We start from the raw sequence: 19,142 nt of genomic DNA on the forward strand, positions 1-19,142 counted from the left end.
AACTGACAAGACATGTGTGTTCTTGGCGGTGAAGAACCCCCTGTTGAACCCTCTGATCGCAAATGACCTCTCACAGGAGGCAGATGACTACTTATGAAAATCATTTACAAGTCGTTTTTATTCATAGAGAAGTAGACAAGAGTTTTATGAAGTTTGAGTTTATAAGCTTGAGAAGCTTAAAGAGAGCTTAAGTTCTCCAAAATTCATGATCTATGGTGGAAGAATGTACTCATAGGCATTGATTCAATCAACAACGTGCCGCCGTCTTGCGTTGAATAAACGAATTGCTTAAGCTTTTTTTAAAAAGCTTAAAGCTATTAAAGCTTAAATATTTAATTATCAATCTCTTCCATGTTCATACTGTAGTATTCTCGAACCGGTTTGCCAGAGCCGAATATGGAGCAGAAATTAGATCTAATCATGATGTAGCTTCAAGAAGAGTGAAGGGCATGTTAAAACTTGTAAGCACAATTGACTACACTTCAACAATCCACTGTCGATCAAGACGGAGCACAACCTAAAGATATTATTCGACGTATTATTGATGCGACACTAGATGCATATGCTCTTAGGAAAGAGACAAAGATAAGTAAAAGAAATTTTAAATTTCATACTTTTAATGGGGAACGTGATGGAAAAATTGTTCTTGCTTTTATTAGTTAGTTTGATGACTATTTTCATGAAGAGCAATATGCTAAAAAAGATAAACTTAAATACGTCACTAACCATCTAGTAGATAGAGCATTATTATGGCGGATTATTGTTCATAAGAGTGTTGATTGTCTCTCTACTTGGGAAGCCTTTCAAAAGAAAATTTTGTAGAATTTCCTTCCACCTCGATTCCATGAGAAAGCTATCAAACAGTGGGATCTCTTGCAACAAAGAGATCATGAATCTATCCCGTAATACATTGAGCATTTTTGGAGTATCTTACTTTAACTTCGAATGCTTGAAGATGTTCTTGAGACGACTCACAAGTGCAAGTACATGTCCGTGTTTGCTTGGTCACTTCTATGCGGAAGTGAATATGTTTAAGTCAAAGACCTTGGAGGATACGATTTCTTTAGCACGTGATATGAAGGATACAATTCATGGACGAGAAAAGTTGTCTACAATAATTTTTGGTTAATGGTAACTTTGGTACAAAGCAATTTAATTCTAACTTCCAAAGATTCAATCAAAATCACTTTGCTCATTCTTCTTTTTGTAAACCTTGGACTCGACCTCCTGCTTTACCATAAACTGAAAATTCAAACCCTAAGCCTTCCCTCTAGCCAAATCCCAATATACCCAAACTTTTAGCCCTTACCAATAATGTCTCCAAAGCAAAGCTTATGGTTTGCTATAAGTGTCATCAGCTGGACACTTAGCAGTGAACTGTTAGCAAGAAGCGAGCTGTTCAAATCAATTACTTGGGAGCAATTGAAGATGAGGACCATGAAGATATGCTAGACTTCACTGAAGATGATGATATCGGTGATGCTTCAGATACTTTACCAAGTATGCCAAATCCTCATTCATTATTAACAATTAAATATTTTGTGCATGGTCAAGAAAAGATTGTTTTGCATAATGATAGAAGCACACATGATTTTATTTCTGCAAAGTTGATAAAAAAATTGAATTTACCTACTGTTTCAACTCATTATCACATAAAGGCTGCATTCTTAAGCACTAGATACAATGGTACACAAGAAGTACACGATTTAGAGATTAAAATCGGTGATTATATTGAGCGTAGAAATTTCTTGATTGTACCTTTGCAAGCTAGTGATATTATTTTAGGAATGCCTTGGCGTCACAAATATAACCCTGACATAGATTATTCCACACATTCCATGAAAATTCATTTTAATGGAACACAAATCACATTACATGGATTACACACTTTTGATAAATTTTCCTTGCTTAGTCACATACAAACTAAATGTGCATTGAGAAAATGTAGTAAATCATATTTAGTATGGGTGAATGAAATTGAAGCTAAGGAAAATCAGATACATCACAGGCATGTACAATTTCTTTCACAATTTAAAGATTGTTTTGCTGCTGATTTATCACCTACACGTCGTGAAGACTATAAAATAGATTTAATTCCAGGTTCTCAACTACCATGTAAAGCACCTTATAGACACAATCAAATTGAACAAAAAGAAATCCAAGCACAAGTTGAGGAATTGTTGCATCGAGGACTCATTAGGCCGAGTAGTTCTCCTTTTGGTACACCTGTCCTACTAGTTAAGAAGAAAAATAATACCTATATGATATGCATTGACTATCGTGTCCTAAACAAAATCACTATTAAGAATAGATATCCGATCCCTAGGGTAGATGATCTCATGGATAAACTACAAGGGACCACTGTTTTTAGCAAGGTAAATCTCAAATCTAGATATCATCAAGTACGTTTGGATACACCTAACATTTTTAAGACTGCATTTAGAACTCAGTTTGATCATTATGAATTTATTGTTATGCATTTCGGTTTAACCAATACCCTAGCTACATTCAATCGTATGATGAATCATATGTTTTTGAAGTATTAGAATTGTGATTGTTTTCTTTGATAATATATTGGTTTTCAGTAAGGATGAGAATGAGTATTGTGAACATCTATCCTTAGTTTTAAAATTATTGAAAGAGAATCAATTATATGCTAATCCTGACAAGAGTGAAAATTTTCAAACCTAGATTAAACACTTAGGTCACATTGTTTCTTTTGATGGTATCCGCGTTGATCCTAAAAAGATAGAGGCAATTTTGAATTGGCAAATCCCTAAAACTGTACATGAGTTATGTTCTTTATTAGGCTTTGCCAGCTTTTATAAAAAATTCGCGAGAAATTTTTCATTGCTTGCATTGCCTTTGACGAAATTGTTAAAGAAAGGTTTTGTGTATCAATGGTTTGACAACCAGCAAAAGTCTTTTGATTTGTTGAAACACGCTTTAACACATGCACTTATCTTATAATTACCTGATATTAATCACCATTCTTTCTAGTAGTTACTGATGATAGCGGATCAGGAATAGGAGCTGTCCTTATGTAAGATTCACATCCCATAGCCTATTCTAGTTGCAAACTTAAACCTTCTGAGTTGAAATATTCCACATATGATAAATAATTGTTAGCTGTAGTTTAAGCCTTATATCAATGGAAACACTATCTAATGGGATCCAAATTTATGATTAAAATTGATCAGCAAAGTATCAAACATCTCCTTAGTCAGCCACAAATTTTTGACCGTCACATTAAATGGACTGTTTTTTTTCAAAGTTTTCATCCATTTATTCAATATCAGCCATGAAGAGAAAATGTTATTGCCAATGCATTGAGTAGAAGACCAAGTATTCATAATATTTCCATTCTATCTTTTGATTCTCTTACTCCTATGAATGATACCTATGATCATGGCCTCAGTTTTCAAGCTGATTGAAACAAATCAATTGCTTTAATAACTAGATTTCAATTGATTCTTTATCTTATTTTGATGGATTTATATTTTATGAGAAAATATTGTGTGTCACTGTTCAATTTAGATCATTTGTGTTGCATGAAATTCATAATCCTCCATATCAAGGTCATAGAGACATTATTTTCACTTTAAGAACATTGGTTGAAGATTTTTATTGGCTGCAAATAAAATCTGATATTTTTAACTTTATTTTTAAGTGTTTAATTTACCAAAGAGTCAAGTGACACCATGGTAAGCAATATAATTTGTTAATGTCTTTATCAATTCTTGATCATCCATGGGAACATATTTCAATGGATTTTATAACTGGTTTGCCTAATACACAAGCTAATTATGATATGATTTGGACTATAGTAGATTGATTTAGTAAACAAGCATATTTTCTACCATGCAAGAAAATATTAACTATGTCTCAAGCTGCACAATTGTTTTTGAAGATTGCTTTTACTAATCATGGTTTGTCAAAAGTTATTATTTTTGATCGTAATTCTAGATTTTGTAATAATTTTTGAACTACTTTGTTTGCTAACTTGGATACTAAGATTGATTTCTCATCTATATTCCATCCAGAAACCAATGGGCAAATAGAAGCTACTAATAGCACAATTCTAGATATTTTACATGTATACACAATCTCAAAATCACAAACGTGGGACATACATTTATATCTACTTCAATTTGCATACAATAATACACCACACACAGCTACTCATAAAGAATATTTTGAAATCATTTATGGACATAGATTGCCTACACATGTTACATCATTGTCGAATAAAGTTAAAGCTACTGATGATATTGCTAATATGCATGCTACTATTTTTTCTCAAATTAAAGGCATGATTGTGAAAGCCAATAATAATACAATAAACAACCTAATAAGAAAAGACAAGCCGTGAGTTTCAATATTGGTGATTATGTTTGGTTACGTATTGAAAAGAGAAGATTGCAAAGTGTTGAGAAACACCATGTTGTTAAATTAGCACCTAGGTTTTATGGACATTTCAAAATAATTCACAAGATCAATGACAATGCATTTAAATTAGATTTACGCAAACATTGGACGATCCATAATACTTTTCATATCAGTTTGCTATGACCTTTTAGAGGCCAATTACCTATCCGCCCTATTTATGAAAATCCTCCTTTGTTAGAAGAAAAATCTGAAATCCTTTAACCTGAAACTATTCTAGACATTGACTTTATGATCAGTAGAATTTGCCGTAGATATTATAGATATTTGGTTAAGTTTAAAAATCATCATGTTGAAGAGGCCCAATAGATGCACGCTTGCGACCTAAGTGCTTACCCCTGAGTGCTCGCTCCATATTGAGCTTATAGCAATTGAGAAAAATTGCTATCCCGCCTCGGGGGTATGATACCAAGAGGCATATTCCACGATGGATTTCGTGATTATATTTATTTGTCAAGGCTCGTACATAAGAAGGTGGATTCCTTGTGCGAGAAGCTGACAGGGATGCCTGTCCTTTTCAGGCGTCAGATTAATTTAATATGTACGTGGCTGATTCCGTAAAACACACATTAAATTAATGGAGGTTTACAAATTTAGAGTGCGTACTTGAATTAAATTAAGTTCAAGGCAGAGTTATAACCTATTTAATTATTTTCTACCTGAAGACTGCTAGATATTCACTTTTATTTGGTTCTATTTAATTATTTTCTAACAATTGTGAATGCTTCAATTCATATGTAGAGCAGGCAATGATGGCGTTGGGTAGCACCGAGGGCGATAGCATGAATCTAAATGCCTAGAAGAATTACTATTTTTGATGGGTGCGCGTCTTATCACTAAAGGCGTGGCGCCAATATTTATTTAAGCGTATTTTTTAAAAAAGCGCTTGACAAAACATTTATTATCTTGTATGCGCATAGGCGTCAAGTTGAATATTTCATTATTTGATATTTGTATTTGGACATAGCCCGTGGATGCTCAAATATCTTACTCTATATTTGGGCAAAAGCAAACACAAAAGCAAAAGCATGCTATTAATTGTAAAGTGGGTTATTTTTGAGCTTAAAGATAAATAAATCGATAAATACACGCCTTGTGAAGTGCTCACATAAGGCATGGGGGGGAGATTGCATCCAATTTGTCTTTTTGTCTCATGTCGTGAAAATTTCCTTTTACTTTTTACTTGCAATTATGAAGGTTTGTAGAGTTCTTTGTTCTTGGGGACCTTCTGGCATTCGCTACGTACACATACAACATCCGGTTTGCGCACCATGGGGCCTCATGAATCCCTAAATGAATGCCTAGATTCCTTGCTATATGACATTCTTGTGGTTTTGAAGCTTCTTAGGTGGGCTTATCAAATCTTTGAGCTTTTTTGGTAAAAGCTAAGCTCTTAGGCTTAAGGTTTACTCGCATCACAATGATGTTGTAAATATTTACTTTTATTTCTTCAAGTCAATACAAGTATCCACATTATTAAAAAAACTATTATTTTCAAGACTTTTTAAGAACCACCTCATTTTACCTATAGGTAAAAACAACTATCTTTACTATATCATAATTCACAAAACTTCCAAATGTGAAACCGAACCTAAATGACACTTATATAGTACTCCCAAGGCTCCTAATTCTAGATATTTGAAAATATATAAAGCTACTCAAACCAAATATGAATTTTTAAAATATTAGTAAAATGAGATAACAAAAATAGCATCTTGAAATAGCACAAGTTGAATTACATATAAAAAAATATAAATATTTGCACGTGATTTAAGGTTATTTGCTTGGGTAAGTTACTCATGAATATATGTGTGCATCACATGGGTTCAAAATAATGTATTTTTAAAATACCATATATATATATATATATATATATATATATATATATATATATATATATATACAAACAAAAGGGTGTAATATAAAGGGGTTATTTACAGATTTAATAGAAAATGGATATGTTTTATTCAAGAAAAATTCACAAATAAGGATATTTATAAATAGGCCTTGAACGCACGTGATGTAGAGGATATACATATAAGAACTTCCCTGAGGTTGTTTGTTATATTATGGATTGAAAATGTAGAGAGAGAGAGAGAGAGAGAGAGAGAGAGAGAGAGAGAGAGAGAGAGAGAGAGAGAGAGAGAGTGTGTGTGTGTGTGTGTGTGTTAAAGTCCTTAAAGATGCCTTAGAAGCATATAGGACAAAGATACACATCAAGGTTTTAGTTGCAATCCACCTCATGGTACCAAAAACAAAACCAATTGTTGAAGGTGTAAAAGTATTTAAATATATTATGACTCTAAGAAAACTTGATACTTAGGTTTAGTAACTCCAATATGACAGATTTGCCACTTTGATAAATTGCCTATTCACCCTTTTTTTGGTTGCTTCATCTTGGCAATTTCATTTGGTCATGCTATGAGTATGTGATCCACATTTTGCATCCCTTGAAACATTTTGATTGCTTTTAAACTATAGCTTTATCTTTTATGTTTCTAAGCTTCAAGGTTGAGAGAGAGAGAGAGAGAGAGAGAGAGAGAGAGAGAGAGAGAGAGAGAGAATTTAACATTGCCAAATAAAATCATTTTCTCATTTTTTGTTTCCTTTTTGGATTGAGAAATTGGCTAATATGTTTTATTTGAATTAAAATGTCTATCTCAATGGATTCGAAATACTTTCAATTTATCATTGAGCTAAGCCACAATCGCCATGTACCAACTTCTACCCTTGCGGAGATCCCATAAAGAATTTCCCTTATTGGAATTGCATGATCTTTGATGAGGAATTGATATATTTGATTTGCATATGGTCACTCTAAGATTAGTTGATTGTTAATTTTGCAATTGTGCCAGAGGTATTTCAACTCAAGGGAAGGGAAGGGTTGCCAAGCAAGAAAGAATCCAAAATTATTGCTTGTAAATCATGGTGGCATCTAAACACATTGAAGTTCCTTCTCACATGAAACAAAATGATCACAAAGTTATGCTTGAGGGTTCAAATGGATTAAAAATAGAGACTAGGCCAAGTCTAGCCATTTTATTCAACAATTCTAGAAATAGTCAAAATGTAAGCTAGAAAAGCATTAGGTGGCAATTAAATTTTTATGGGATGCCAAGAGGACTTCCTAAGAGCCACTTACCAAGAGCAAATAAGATGATCAAGAGGGGAGTACTCTAGTCCTATGGGTTGACCAACATTAGCCATATGTCACTAGAAGGCTTAAAATATTATGTTGCCATGCAAAATACCCATATATTTTAGAAAAAAAATCTAGCAATGGAAACCTATGGATGTTGCCCAAAACATATGCCACTAAATAAGGTGCATTGGAAGGCTATCATGGGTGTCTCCACATCCAAAATCATACCTTCCCCCATTTGTTTAGTTGTACATATATGATCCCAAGAAATTCAAGTAATGCCACAATGCATAAAGTATTTTTTCCACAACATTAAGCATATTAATCTCATGGATTCTTACAAGCAATCTTTGACTAGGGTAGTAATGGATATGTAGTATGAGGTCATGGGAAACGTAATCGTTTGGGGAACTCAAGGTGCACATGAAAGATCATGAAATATGAGTTGAAATGCAATCAAGTAGTTTCTTGGGTAAGATTTATGAGAGGTTATTTGTGCATATTAATGTGCAACCATGAAGCTACAGTAAAAAATTTCTCATATGTCCATCATTCTACAAATATTATCCTTGTTAGCCTCAAGAATATGAAGGTGTGATGTGTCAAGGCTTGGCCAACTAATTGTTGTTGCAAAGGGAGAGACAAACCATTCATATCACCATTTCCTGTTAGATGGGATAACATGGCATCACTCCTATGGACGATCCCTAATTGATAGTGTAGAGAAAGTTTGAGTTTTTTGGGTCCAAAAATTATCTTTTGCATGAGTTGGGCCATAAAAGACCAATCTAAATGATCAAAAACTTTCTCCGTGACCAATTTCACTATCATTATCTCTTGATTGGTATATTGAACATAGTTTATTGCCATTTGTAAATTGATAATATTATGCAAAGTATTTTGTCCTTTGATGAACCCTTATAAGGCAAGCTACACTATCTTTGGGATACGTTGATGGAATTGATTAGCAAGCACCTTAGGAAAAATCTTATATCTACCACCCATAAAGAAAATAGGATGCCAACATTTTCGAGACGTAGGTGAGAGTAGCTAAGGTAACAATTCGATAACTTCCATTTTCTAAGAATTAGGCATATCCCAAGCACGCACGTGCGCGCACGTGCACGCACACACACACACACACACACACACACACACACACACACACACACACACACACACACACACACACACACACACACACACACACACACACACACACACACACACACACACACACACACACACACACACACACACACACACACACACACACACACACACACACACACACACACACACACACACACACACACACACACACACACACACACACACACACACACACACACACACACACACACACACACACACACACACACACACACAGAGAGAGAGAGAGAGAGAGAGAGAGAGAGAGAGAGAGAGAGAGAGAGAGAGAGAGAGAGAGAGAGAGAGAGAGAGAGAGAGAGAGAGAGAGAGAGAGAGAGAGAGAGAGAGAGAGAGAGAGAGAGAGAGAGAGAGAGAGAGAGAGAGAGAGAGAGAGAGAGGCCTTATAATCTTTGAATCATAGTACATTTTTTTGGAAAGACAATTAATATGTGTAGATGAAAAATATTTTATGAAAAGAAAAGGTTATTACTAGGAATATGGCTTGTATTGAGGCACAGTATGATTGTGAAAACAAGCAAATCGTAGATTGCATTTTTCTAGGTTTTTGACATTACTACATTTTATATTAGAAAGGCAATTAGTTTGTGCTTCTAGGATCTATAGATTTGGATCATGTTCTTGTAGGGATACACCATATACTTGGTGTTAGGTCTCAACAAACCATGAGTCATATCTTGCATATTTCCAATCGTTATTTCATCAAAGGAAACTTATCATCGTATAAAACCCCTAACATGGTATGCTAGACTTTTCTCCAAGAGAGTACAATATTTGAGGGTGATTAAATCTTCTTCATGATGCTTAAAAAGATTGGACTATGACTTATAAGTTGAAGTGTTCAAACCACAAGGGAAAACCAATTTTTCACATGACTAATGCTGTGAAAATTGGGATATGAAATCAATTTGGTTGGTCATGAAGAGTTAATACCTTTATAAATCTTTTGAAAACCAGAACTTCTACATGAGCTAGAATCTTTGTATACTATTATGACTATAGAAAACTAGGCGTCCTCATTCAATGAATTTTTAGCAAAGTGGAAGGATCATCCCAAAAAATTCTTTCACTAGTCACGTAAGTATGGGCACTAATGGACATGTACTTGCACACTGAAATAGGCCTACTCCAAAAGGCACAGGTTGGGTTCAAGGATGCCTCTCTAGGACAATCATATGAACAAGAATCTACACATCAATGGGTAGGTATAGGCTAGATATGTGTGGCCACAGTCCAAAAGGAGGTTATACTATAGTTATTGGCAAGCTATCATATTTTCTAATACTTAAAAGAGGTGTCTTCATTGACTACAAGGTTGATCTACCTATGCATCAAAAGCTCATGCAATTCTTCTTAAGAGTAGAATTTGAAGTAACTTGTGTGACCTCAATAATGGTTGTAAATTTAGATGGATTATTAGAGCTAATCAAGCCTCTATATTTTGGACTATAGGCACTAAAAGATTGACTAGTCATCAAATCATCAATAATTTTGCTAGAGGGAAATAGAAGCCCAAAGAGAAGCACATCAAAGTGACAGGTCATAAGTGTTATGAGACCAAGCTATAGGACGATTCCTAGTTTTTACACCTTACAATTAGTAAAAAATGGGAGGGTGACATTTATAGAAGGCCTTGCATTGAGGTGCTTGAAAGTAGAAGTGGATTTCAAGCAAATCGTGCAAGAGGAAGACTAGATTAATTAAAAAATTGGGTAATGAAATTTTTTCAAAGATGTAATGTTTATTTATTACATGTTGCAATTAAATATGGCTAATTAAAAACTAATTTATTGTAAACATTAGTTCTTTGAACATTGAATATTTTGCTACATTGAAGTAGATATGAATAATTGTTAATATTGGACAAATAAATGGAATAGACATCTACAAGATCTTTTTGGTAAAGAGAAATGAAATGGAATATTTTAACCTTATTTGTATGATTCATACTACATCCACAAATTACAATTGACTTTTAGTAATGAAAAAATTTCAAGTGAGTTAGGAGGCCACAATTTTAGTCAAGATTGATGATGCCATGATAGTGAATATTTCCAAGAAATTAGAAAGAAAGAGTCATAATACTAAGTCATATGTATTCAATTCATTGGAAGTACACATTTTACTAGTCAATATTTTTGTTATGGAAGTAATGTTAGTGAGACAAATATATGTATCATATAAATACAATTATCTTAAAATACAAATGTTGCACTTGTGTAGTGGTAAGTATGCTCTAATGGAGTTATGCACATTGAATGCTTAAGTTTCAAAAGTTTGTTAGACACTAAATGCTTTAACATTGAACATTTAGGTTGTAAGATTTTTATTAGGGAGAGCAAGGTTAGTAAGTCAAATATATGTTTATTAACACTACACTTTTCTTAAAGTTATAGTGTTGCATTTGTGTATTAGTAAGTAGGCTACATTGAAAATTTTCCACGTTGAACAATTAACCCTCAAAACTCGATTAGACACAATGATTTTGTGGATGTGCTATCAAGGTTTGAACCCAACAACTAAACTCAACCAACATTGAAACCATTCAGGTCATCGCCCTATTTGCTTGGAAGCTTCTTTTCAATATGGAGGAGACTTGGAGGAAGATTGCTCTAAGATTGACTGGCAATATTGACCCACCATCTTGACAACACGTTCCTTAGTTCTCTAGAAGGAGAACTATACATTACTATCACTTTATGAAAGTATCATTTTAAGTTTCTTTATGCAAAATAAATTTGGTATGTTTGAGACAATTTCTTCTCTTGAAAGAGCCAACATTTAATCTCCTTAGATGGTAAGGTTGTAATAAGAGGCAAGTGCTTGTCTGTTAGCATCAGAGCCAACTCATTGTCATATATTCAAAGAGACCAATTCATTGGAAAGCATGTGGATTGTGTAGGAGATCACGTGTCTAGGTGTGGTGCAAACACGAAGAGATATTGGTGCATAGAAGTTAAACAATGTTTCAATGGGCTTTCTTAATGGAGGTGGATACTAGTTATATTGAAAGTATTTTTATACATGGATCTTGTTATTGACTACAATAAGGTTAATGAATTATACATTATTCTCATTATTGAATATCATAATTGGTAAGTTTGCTTTTTGTTAGGGTAGTAACTTAATTATACAAGAAGTTTCTATGAGGTTGTAATATTCATGATATCTTAATGAGTGGTTTGATCGGTTTTACATTCTACAATGTAATATAAAGCATATAAAATCATGGCTACTAGAATGATTATTCTAGTAACTAGTACAACAATTATTTTTAATGCATAAATTCCATATATCAAGAAATCAAAGTCTTTCTATCCTTGTGACAAGTAGTTAAGCTCTAGTAACGTCTTTAAGATTACTAACATGGAAACAAAAATGTTAGGGTTGAATCAATTGTGATTGAGGCAACATTATTAAAGGCAAGTAACTGTAAAAGTAATTTGATGAAGTAACAAGAGAATAATCATTGGTAGAAGTAACTATAAAGGTAATCACAAGTGAAAGGTAACTATGCAACGTAATGTGTTATGGATAATCTAAGTAAAGGATAACAATTGAAGTGTACAACATCGAAGTGATGTCAAAGTGATTCGTATGGCAATTGCAAGTAAAGAATATCATTTCCAAACAAGTATAACCATGGGAAAGAAATGGAAAAAGTGATTTATATGAAGAATGACAATTGGAAGTGAATATAAGTGGCAACATTCTTAGTAACATGTTTGTAATTATAAATAACCATTTTACACAAGTTTATTGACTTGTGGTGGAGGGTTAATGAATGAAATGATTAACGATCCACATGCACACTCATGTTACTGTGGACCCACCCATTTGCATGACGATTTGAGGAGAGAGATTCTAAGTAGCACTACATGCAAGTCGATGGACTAGTGATTGCTAGTCTAGCAAGTTGACATTCAGATGTCATGTGAAAGTTGATGGAGGGAGGCCCCATAAGCTTGTTAGGTGAGAAATTATATATATATATATATATATATATATATATATATATATATATATATATATATAGAGAGAGAGAGAGAGAGAGAGAGAGAGAGAGAGAGAGAGAGAGAGAGTTGCAAGGATAACTTTAAGAACCTACATAGAATTTTATCTTATAGAATATGTGATGAAAGTTTGATTTTAGACTTTAAAAAGTGAGATGAAATGTTTTTGAAATGAAACTTTCTTGCAAGGAAAATACATGGATAATGTATCGACCAACTAGAGTGCGACAATGGCTTACATTGTTTATAGATGTGCTCAAATTTGAGTTCTTACTTTGAAAGTGCTCACTATAAGAACTTTACACTACTCTTACTTTTTATCAATAGATATAGTAGTTACCTTTCTATTGATAGAGCAATATCTATGTTAACATTTGATGCGACCTTGTTTAGAAGTGTTTGAATGTTTCTACTCACACAATTAACTAATAATTTATATTAACATTAACTACTAGATAATGTGGCTCTTCAAATCTATCTTAAATCTTATATATATTAGAGTAAAGTCAATCTAGAGATTTTCCTCTTGTGAGTGGCAAAAAGAAACATGGCAACCTTCTTGTACCATAGAAATATGTCTGAATTTAGAATTGAAAAATCATAATTACTCAATCTACTCAACTCTTGAACATCAAATAAAAAATATATTAAAATTTATCAAATTAAAAAAAACCACTAAAATGGAGCTAAAATGATGTGAGAGAGAGAGAGAGAGAGAGAGAGAGAGAGAGAGAGAGAGAGAGAGAGAGAGAGAGAGAGAGATCACCAACCCTGTAGCAGCACAACAACAAACTTCTCCAAGTAAAGGGAATTACCCCATTTTTGAGAGCACTTGTTTGACTTGTTCAAGTCTTAGGCTTAGTAAAAGTTTATGTGGGCTTGACTAGTGTTGATCCATCCACATGTCTCTTTACTTGATTTTATTGATTTGTACGTGTAAATTTTCCTACATGTGTTATGGCTCCCAGTGCAAGATGAGGAGCCTAACCTAGTTGCCATGTTATTGATAGTTGGGATAATGAATGGAGTACCCTATCTACTTTTGATGGAGTTCAAGTTGGTGTCAATATCCTTGTTCATGGAAAACTAAGGTTGAAAGTAAAATGAATTTGAAAATGACAATTACATGGAATTTGCTTGAGAAATACCTAGAAATTTTTGACATAAAGCATTTTCTATAGGCTACAAAAAATGTGTTTGACTACCAAGGTAGATATAACGTACCCAAGTATTTTTTGTTAGGTAGTATTTATGAAAACCATTTTTAGTAATAGGTACAACGACCTTTAACTCGCAATTTTAGATGGACTTTTGAAGTGAATACCATACAACTATCATTTTTATAACTAAAATTTTTGTAAAATTCAAGGTTTTAGATGTTCTTTTGTAAATTTCAAGGCTTTTTTGCTTTATTGTGCATTAAACCTAGGTTTAGTGTACTCCCACCTTTGAATTTGAAATATACATTTGAAACTAAAATTAAGAGGTGTGGGCACCTTCACAATTTGTGGGATTTTAGAGCTGTGTTGTGCTAGCGTTAATGGGGTTAATGGCACCCTTACATGACATGAGTTTCATTGTGGTCACACCTCCTTGCTCAATATAAGCTTTTTGTATAAAACAAGAAAAATGATTATTAGAAAGTTGTAAGAGTGTTTTGTTTGATTGGATGTTGCATGCCCTTCATGGACAAATGCGAGGCGTTAACCCCATTCGCCTTGAGGTAGCACGGGCCTTTTCGACTGGTTTTGTCAGGGGAAGTGAGGGGTAAGAAAACCCAACTCCCATTCTCCACACTAGGTATGGTTGAGCACCGGGGGAGGTGGGGGGGGGGCGAGGTCTCACTACCCCCACTCCCCTTGGGTGCAACCAGGCCCTTAGGATATCTAGGATATCTTGTCATGCTTGATGTCACGAGACTCTTGTCTCAAATCCAACAACCGCTGCACTTTATATATAAATATATCGAAATGGCCGTATAAGTTAGGAATATAAGTGCTTTTACCTCTGGAAAATTTCATTGGAAGGTGTTTGTTTGGGGAAGAAAGGTATTTTGGAGGACTGGTGAGGGGTCGTTTAACGTTAGATAAGAGGATTCTGTGGAAGGACGGACGGATGGTTGGGTCAACCGTCCAAAAGAGAAAGAGAGGGACGGAAAAGGAAACTGTGGACTGGATCCGCTAACGTGCGGGAAAAACGAGCCGCAGGGGTGACACGTGGGAGGGCCCGAGGGAGGACGACGTGGTGGAACGCTGGACAGGGAAACCCCCTCCCCCCACGATTGAATGCACAGGAGGCGACACGTCAGCGGGGGCCGGGGGGGACTCTCTCTCTCGGCTATATAACTGCATGGATTTCCACACTGAGTGATAGACACTCGAGCCTGCAAGCTTTCTATAAGTAGTTGCTGCCACTTATACCACCGATTCATTCTTCTCTGTTTGTCTGTCTGTCTGTCTGTCCGTCTGTCTGCCTGTCTCTGTCTGCCACAAGCATAACTCAGCCATGAGAACCCCCCCGCTCTCCCTCCCCTACCTCCTCCTCTTACTCCTGCCCCCCTTCCTACTCTCTCCCTTCCCGGCCTCCGCCGCCAAGACTCCCCCCGCCCCCTCCCAAGAGCCCGCATGCCGCCTCCAGCCCCCCCCGGGATCCTTTGAACCCAAGCAGGACCTCACCCCTGACGACGCCAACCTCGTCCTCTTCGCCCTCAACCTCGAGTACCTTGAGGCCGAGCTCTTCCTCTGGGCCAGCTTCGGCTATGGCCTCGACCGCATAGCTCCTGAGCTCGCGGCCGGCGGACCTCCTCCCATCGGCGCCCAGGAGGCTAAGCTGGATCCTGTCACCCGGGACTTTGTCCAGCAATGGGGACTCCAAGAAGTTGATCATATAAGGTGCCTACCTATTTTATGTAGGTTTTGAAATACTCTAAAGTTTTGAGGTAAAATGAACACCACGAAACTCGACTACGTACGCCTCTCCTACAAATTTATGAATGATAGATTAATCCATATTAGTATCCCGTGATAGTATTTTTATTACTAAAATCTTTATCAGGACATGATAGTAATAGTAATTATGACTTGTTATTGAAACATAATTATATCTTACAGCACAAGGTCCATGGTTCCGGCTGTTTTTGTGCAGAAAAAATACATTATAATCGGTTCATTGTTCAAAACATATAACAAGCACTATTGTGACAATATTCTTGTCAATTCTCCAAACCTAATAACGTATAACATGCAAAGTTTAAAACGTCAGCTGTAGCATCCACAGGCCCTTGAAGACTGTATTAGACAAAGTTGAATTTTTTACAGTAATTAAGAGTTGTCATGTAACTTGCAGGATACTTAGCAATGGCATATTGCATTACTAACATCTGTTTATGCAAATAGTCTAATATATTTTGAAAACCAAAATAATGGCTAAAATAGTATACTTTGGAATGCAAATATAGTATTTCAGTGATACAAATAATTAACATATGTATTGTCTGCTAGCATTCATATTGCCAGTGCATGATCATGGGTTGATTTATACAGGCAAAGTTATGATATGTATTGTCTGCTAGCATTCATCTTGCCAGTGCATGATCATGGGTTGATTTATACAGGCAAAGTTATGATATCTTAAATCAGAGGGCTATGATATGTTAAAAAAATGGTGTCCAAAGCGTAGCATTGGTTAAGTTTGGTTGCTTGAATACCTATGGATATTTTAAACGATGTTATGGTGCAGAAGACTAAATTTCACTTCCTTTTGGCAGAGTAATAAAGGCAACGATTCCAAATGCCTTCCCAAGGGTGCAGTTGGATATAAGCAAAGCTGTGTTCGCACAGATTTTTGAGAAGGCTATGGGCTCGAAAATGTCGAAGCCTTTCGACGCATACGCAGACAGCCTGAGCTTCCTCTTGGCCAGCTACTTAGTACCATATGTGGGCCTGACAGGCTATGTCGGAGCAAATCCCATGCTCACCACGGCGACCGGGAAGCGGGTAAGCACTGTGATGACAGGAGTTAATTCTGCTGAAAGACTTGCGCTACTCTTAGATATGAAAATTATGAGCATGGAAACAGCTGAATTTAACAAAAAGAAAATCATGCTCATCTAGATATGTTTACATGCATGCTGCTTTCCATGTGCTGCCCACGAGCATGCTGCAGAATGATAAAATATTCACTAGAAAAAAAAAAATACGAGCATGAACACGTACGTTTGAAACAATCATGAAATGTAACGGATTGGCAAAAATTTGAAACAATAATGGGAGGCAAATTAGGATGGTAGGTGGTTGGTTGGTTTTTTTAAATAAAAATAATAATAATAATAATAATAATAATATGTGTGGGTTGGCGGCAGTTGGTGGCTGGGCTGTTGGCGGTGGAGTCTGGCCAGGATGCCCAGATCCGAGCCCTGCTTTACGAGAGGAAGAACGAGAGCGCGTACGGCTACACGGTGGCTGAAATCACGGACAAACTGTCACAACTGAGGAACGAGCTGGGCCACACGCTGGTAGTGGATGAAGGGTTGGTGGTGCCCTTGTGCTTAGGTGCCGCAGGAAGGACACACGGCAATGCGCTGTCGGGCGATAAGTATTCCCTTGGCTATGCCCGGACCCCCGAACAGATCTTGGGCATTGTCTACGGCACCGGCAACCCATCCGTCCCAGGCGGATTCTACCCCAAGGGGGGACGCGGCTACTACGCTGAGCTGTACCTCCACCACAAGCCTTGAAATACATTTTCCACATCCTTCCATGAAATTTTATTTACTTTTTACCATACATAAAAGGGACCGACCTTTCCTTTGTACATGGGACGGGTGCTTCTCCCCCCCACACCATCATCATCATTATCATTAACCAGCTTCAGCTTTAATGCTGCTATGGCCTTCTGTTTGTTTGTTAATTGATGTGCCTACTGTTTCTGTAGTCTGTAACACTCTGCATGTACTTGTCCTTCTGAGAATAAAACTATATACATTTTGAGGGTTTTGCCGAAATCCCATCATCCATCACCATTTCACCTGACACAGCAAACCCCATCATCTGTTAATGATCATTTCACCAGTTTTTGATGCTGCTGCTGCTATGAGATCAGCCTTTGCTGGGTAGTCCATGTGCTTCTTGTGTCGTGCCCTTTTGGAATGGAACCATCCCTAGAATGTCTCATAATTATCTGGAAGGTAATATTATGACGTCGAAGGAACCACCAGTAGCGACATTGACCGGTTGGTGATCTTTAATAACCGATTGTGAAAATACATTCGTAATGGCACCGGTAGATAAATTGAGCAGTTGGTGATCTTCAAGAACCAATTGTGAAAATACAACCGAGATTACTACTGAGCCTTTAGAATATACATTGAAAAATTATGATAGCAATCCAACTTGAATAGTCATGAAAATAGATGGAACGATCTTTTCGAACTGTTGGAATTTGTAACATGGAAATGAACCTTGGAATATTAAGTACTTTAAAGATATCTTAAATTGGATTAAACTTTCCTGAAGTTCAGAAGGTTGTAACATCGAAGTTGCGATGCCACAACAGTAGCAAGATGTTCTCCCATCGATGTTTAATGTTTCAAAGATGCTACAGTCATTTATAAATAAGGTTCCCATCCAATTGCATTTATCTATAGATAATGGTTCTGATTTATTGGCAATCTCTGTTAATTACAGCATCGACATTTCTTCCCAGAATGCGCTTCATCAGCTCCGATTTCAAAGGGTGCTGATCAATTCCTTTTCAGAGAGGATGTGCATTCTCCATCAATTTGATTTGAAAGTATTGAAAGATGTGGAGACTGTTTAGAGAGAGAGAGAGAGAGAGAGAGAGAGAAGTATTCCCCATCGATTTTTATGTAGCGGCGACTGCTTTTTCATTTTTTGTTGGTTCCAAGTTTCCTATCAAATCCCGTCCTTTGAACTATTTAATTCGATTTTGAAAAATGCTCCTTTTTGTCCTTCAATGAAGAGTGTAGTAAAATCAATTTGTTTCAAATCCTTACGTTTGAAAGATTTATAGCATCGTTCTTATCCAAATAATCTTTTTTTTAATTTGAAGTAACGTGGGTACTACTAAATTAATTTGTTTCAAATCCTCACATTTGAAAGATTTATAGCATCGTTCTTATCTAAACAGATCTTTTTTTTTTTTTTGAAGTAACGTGTTACTACTAAATTTTATAATAATAAATCGGACATTAACATGCCCAAAAAAGTCTTAACCACCCAATATTTGATGAGAATGACAATCTTTTTTTTTTTTGAAGTAACGTGTTACTACTAAAATTTATAATAATAAATCGGACATCATAACATGTCCAAAAAAATCTTTAACCACCCAATATCTCTAACATTTTAATT

The 19,142-nt window shown here is 35.7% G+C and overlaps 1 protein-coding gene across 1 annotated transcript; it reads left to right on the forward strand.

Annotated features, from left to right (window-relative positions):
* The first annotated feature begins 15,128 nt into the window (after positions 1–15,128).
* LOC148009319 (ferritin-like catalase Nec2) lies at positions 15,129–17,773 on the forward strand. Its single transcript, XM_087673572.1, has 3 exons — positions 15,129–15,662; positions 16,538–16,766; positions 17,132–17,773. The coding sequence occupies exons 1-3, from the start codon at positions 15,277–15,279 to the stop codon at positions 17,504–17,506; spliced, it is 990 nt and encodes a 329-aa protein (XP_087529698.1). The 5' UTR covers positions 15,129–15,276; the 3' UTR covers positions 17,507–17,773.
* The last annotated feature ends 1,369 nt before the right edge of the window (positions 17,774–19,142 follow it).

Source organism: Lygodium microphyllum, unplaced genomic scaffold, assembly GCF_053477565.2.
Source record: "Lygodium microphyllum isolate KBCC unplaced genomic scaffold, Lygodium_microphyllum_v1.1.10 scaffold_31, whole genome shotgun sequence".
In the NCBI taxonomy this organism is placed as follows: Eukaryota; Viridiplantae; Streptophyta; class Polypodiopsida; order Schizaeales; family Lygodiaceae; genus Lygodium; species Lygodium microphyllum.

Bases quoted from the DNA above. Each gene is read 5' to 3' on its own strand.
- LOC148009319 (XM_087673572.1), top strand. From the start codon at position 15,277: ATGAGAACCCCCCCGCTCTCCCTCCCCTACCTCCTCCTCTTACTCCTG. The intron at 15,663-16,537 runs GTGCCTACCTAT...TCCTTTTGGCAG, and splicing joins CAAGAAGTTGATCATATAAG to AGTAATAAAGGCAACGATTC. The intron at 16,767-17,131 runs GTAAGCACTGTG...GGTTGGCGGCAG, and splicing joins CCACGGCGACCGGGAAGCGG to TTGGTGGCTGGGCTGTTGGC.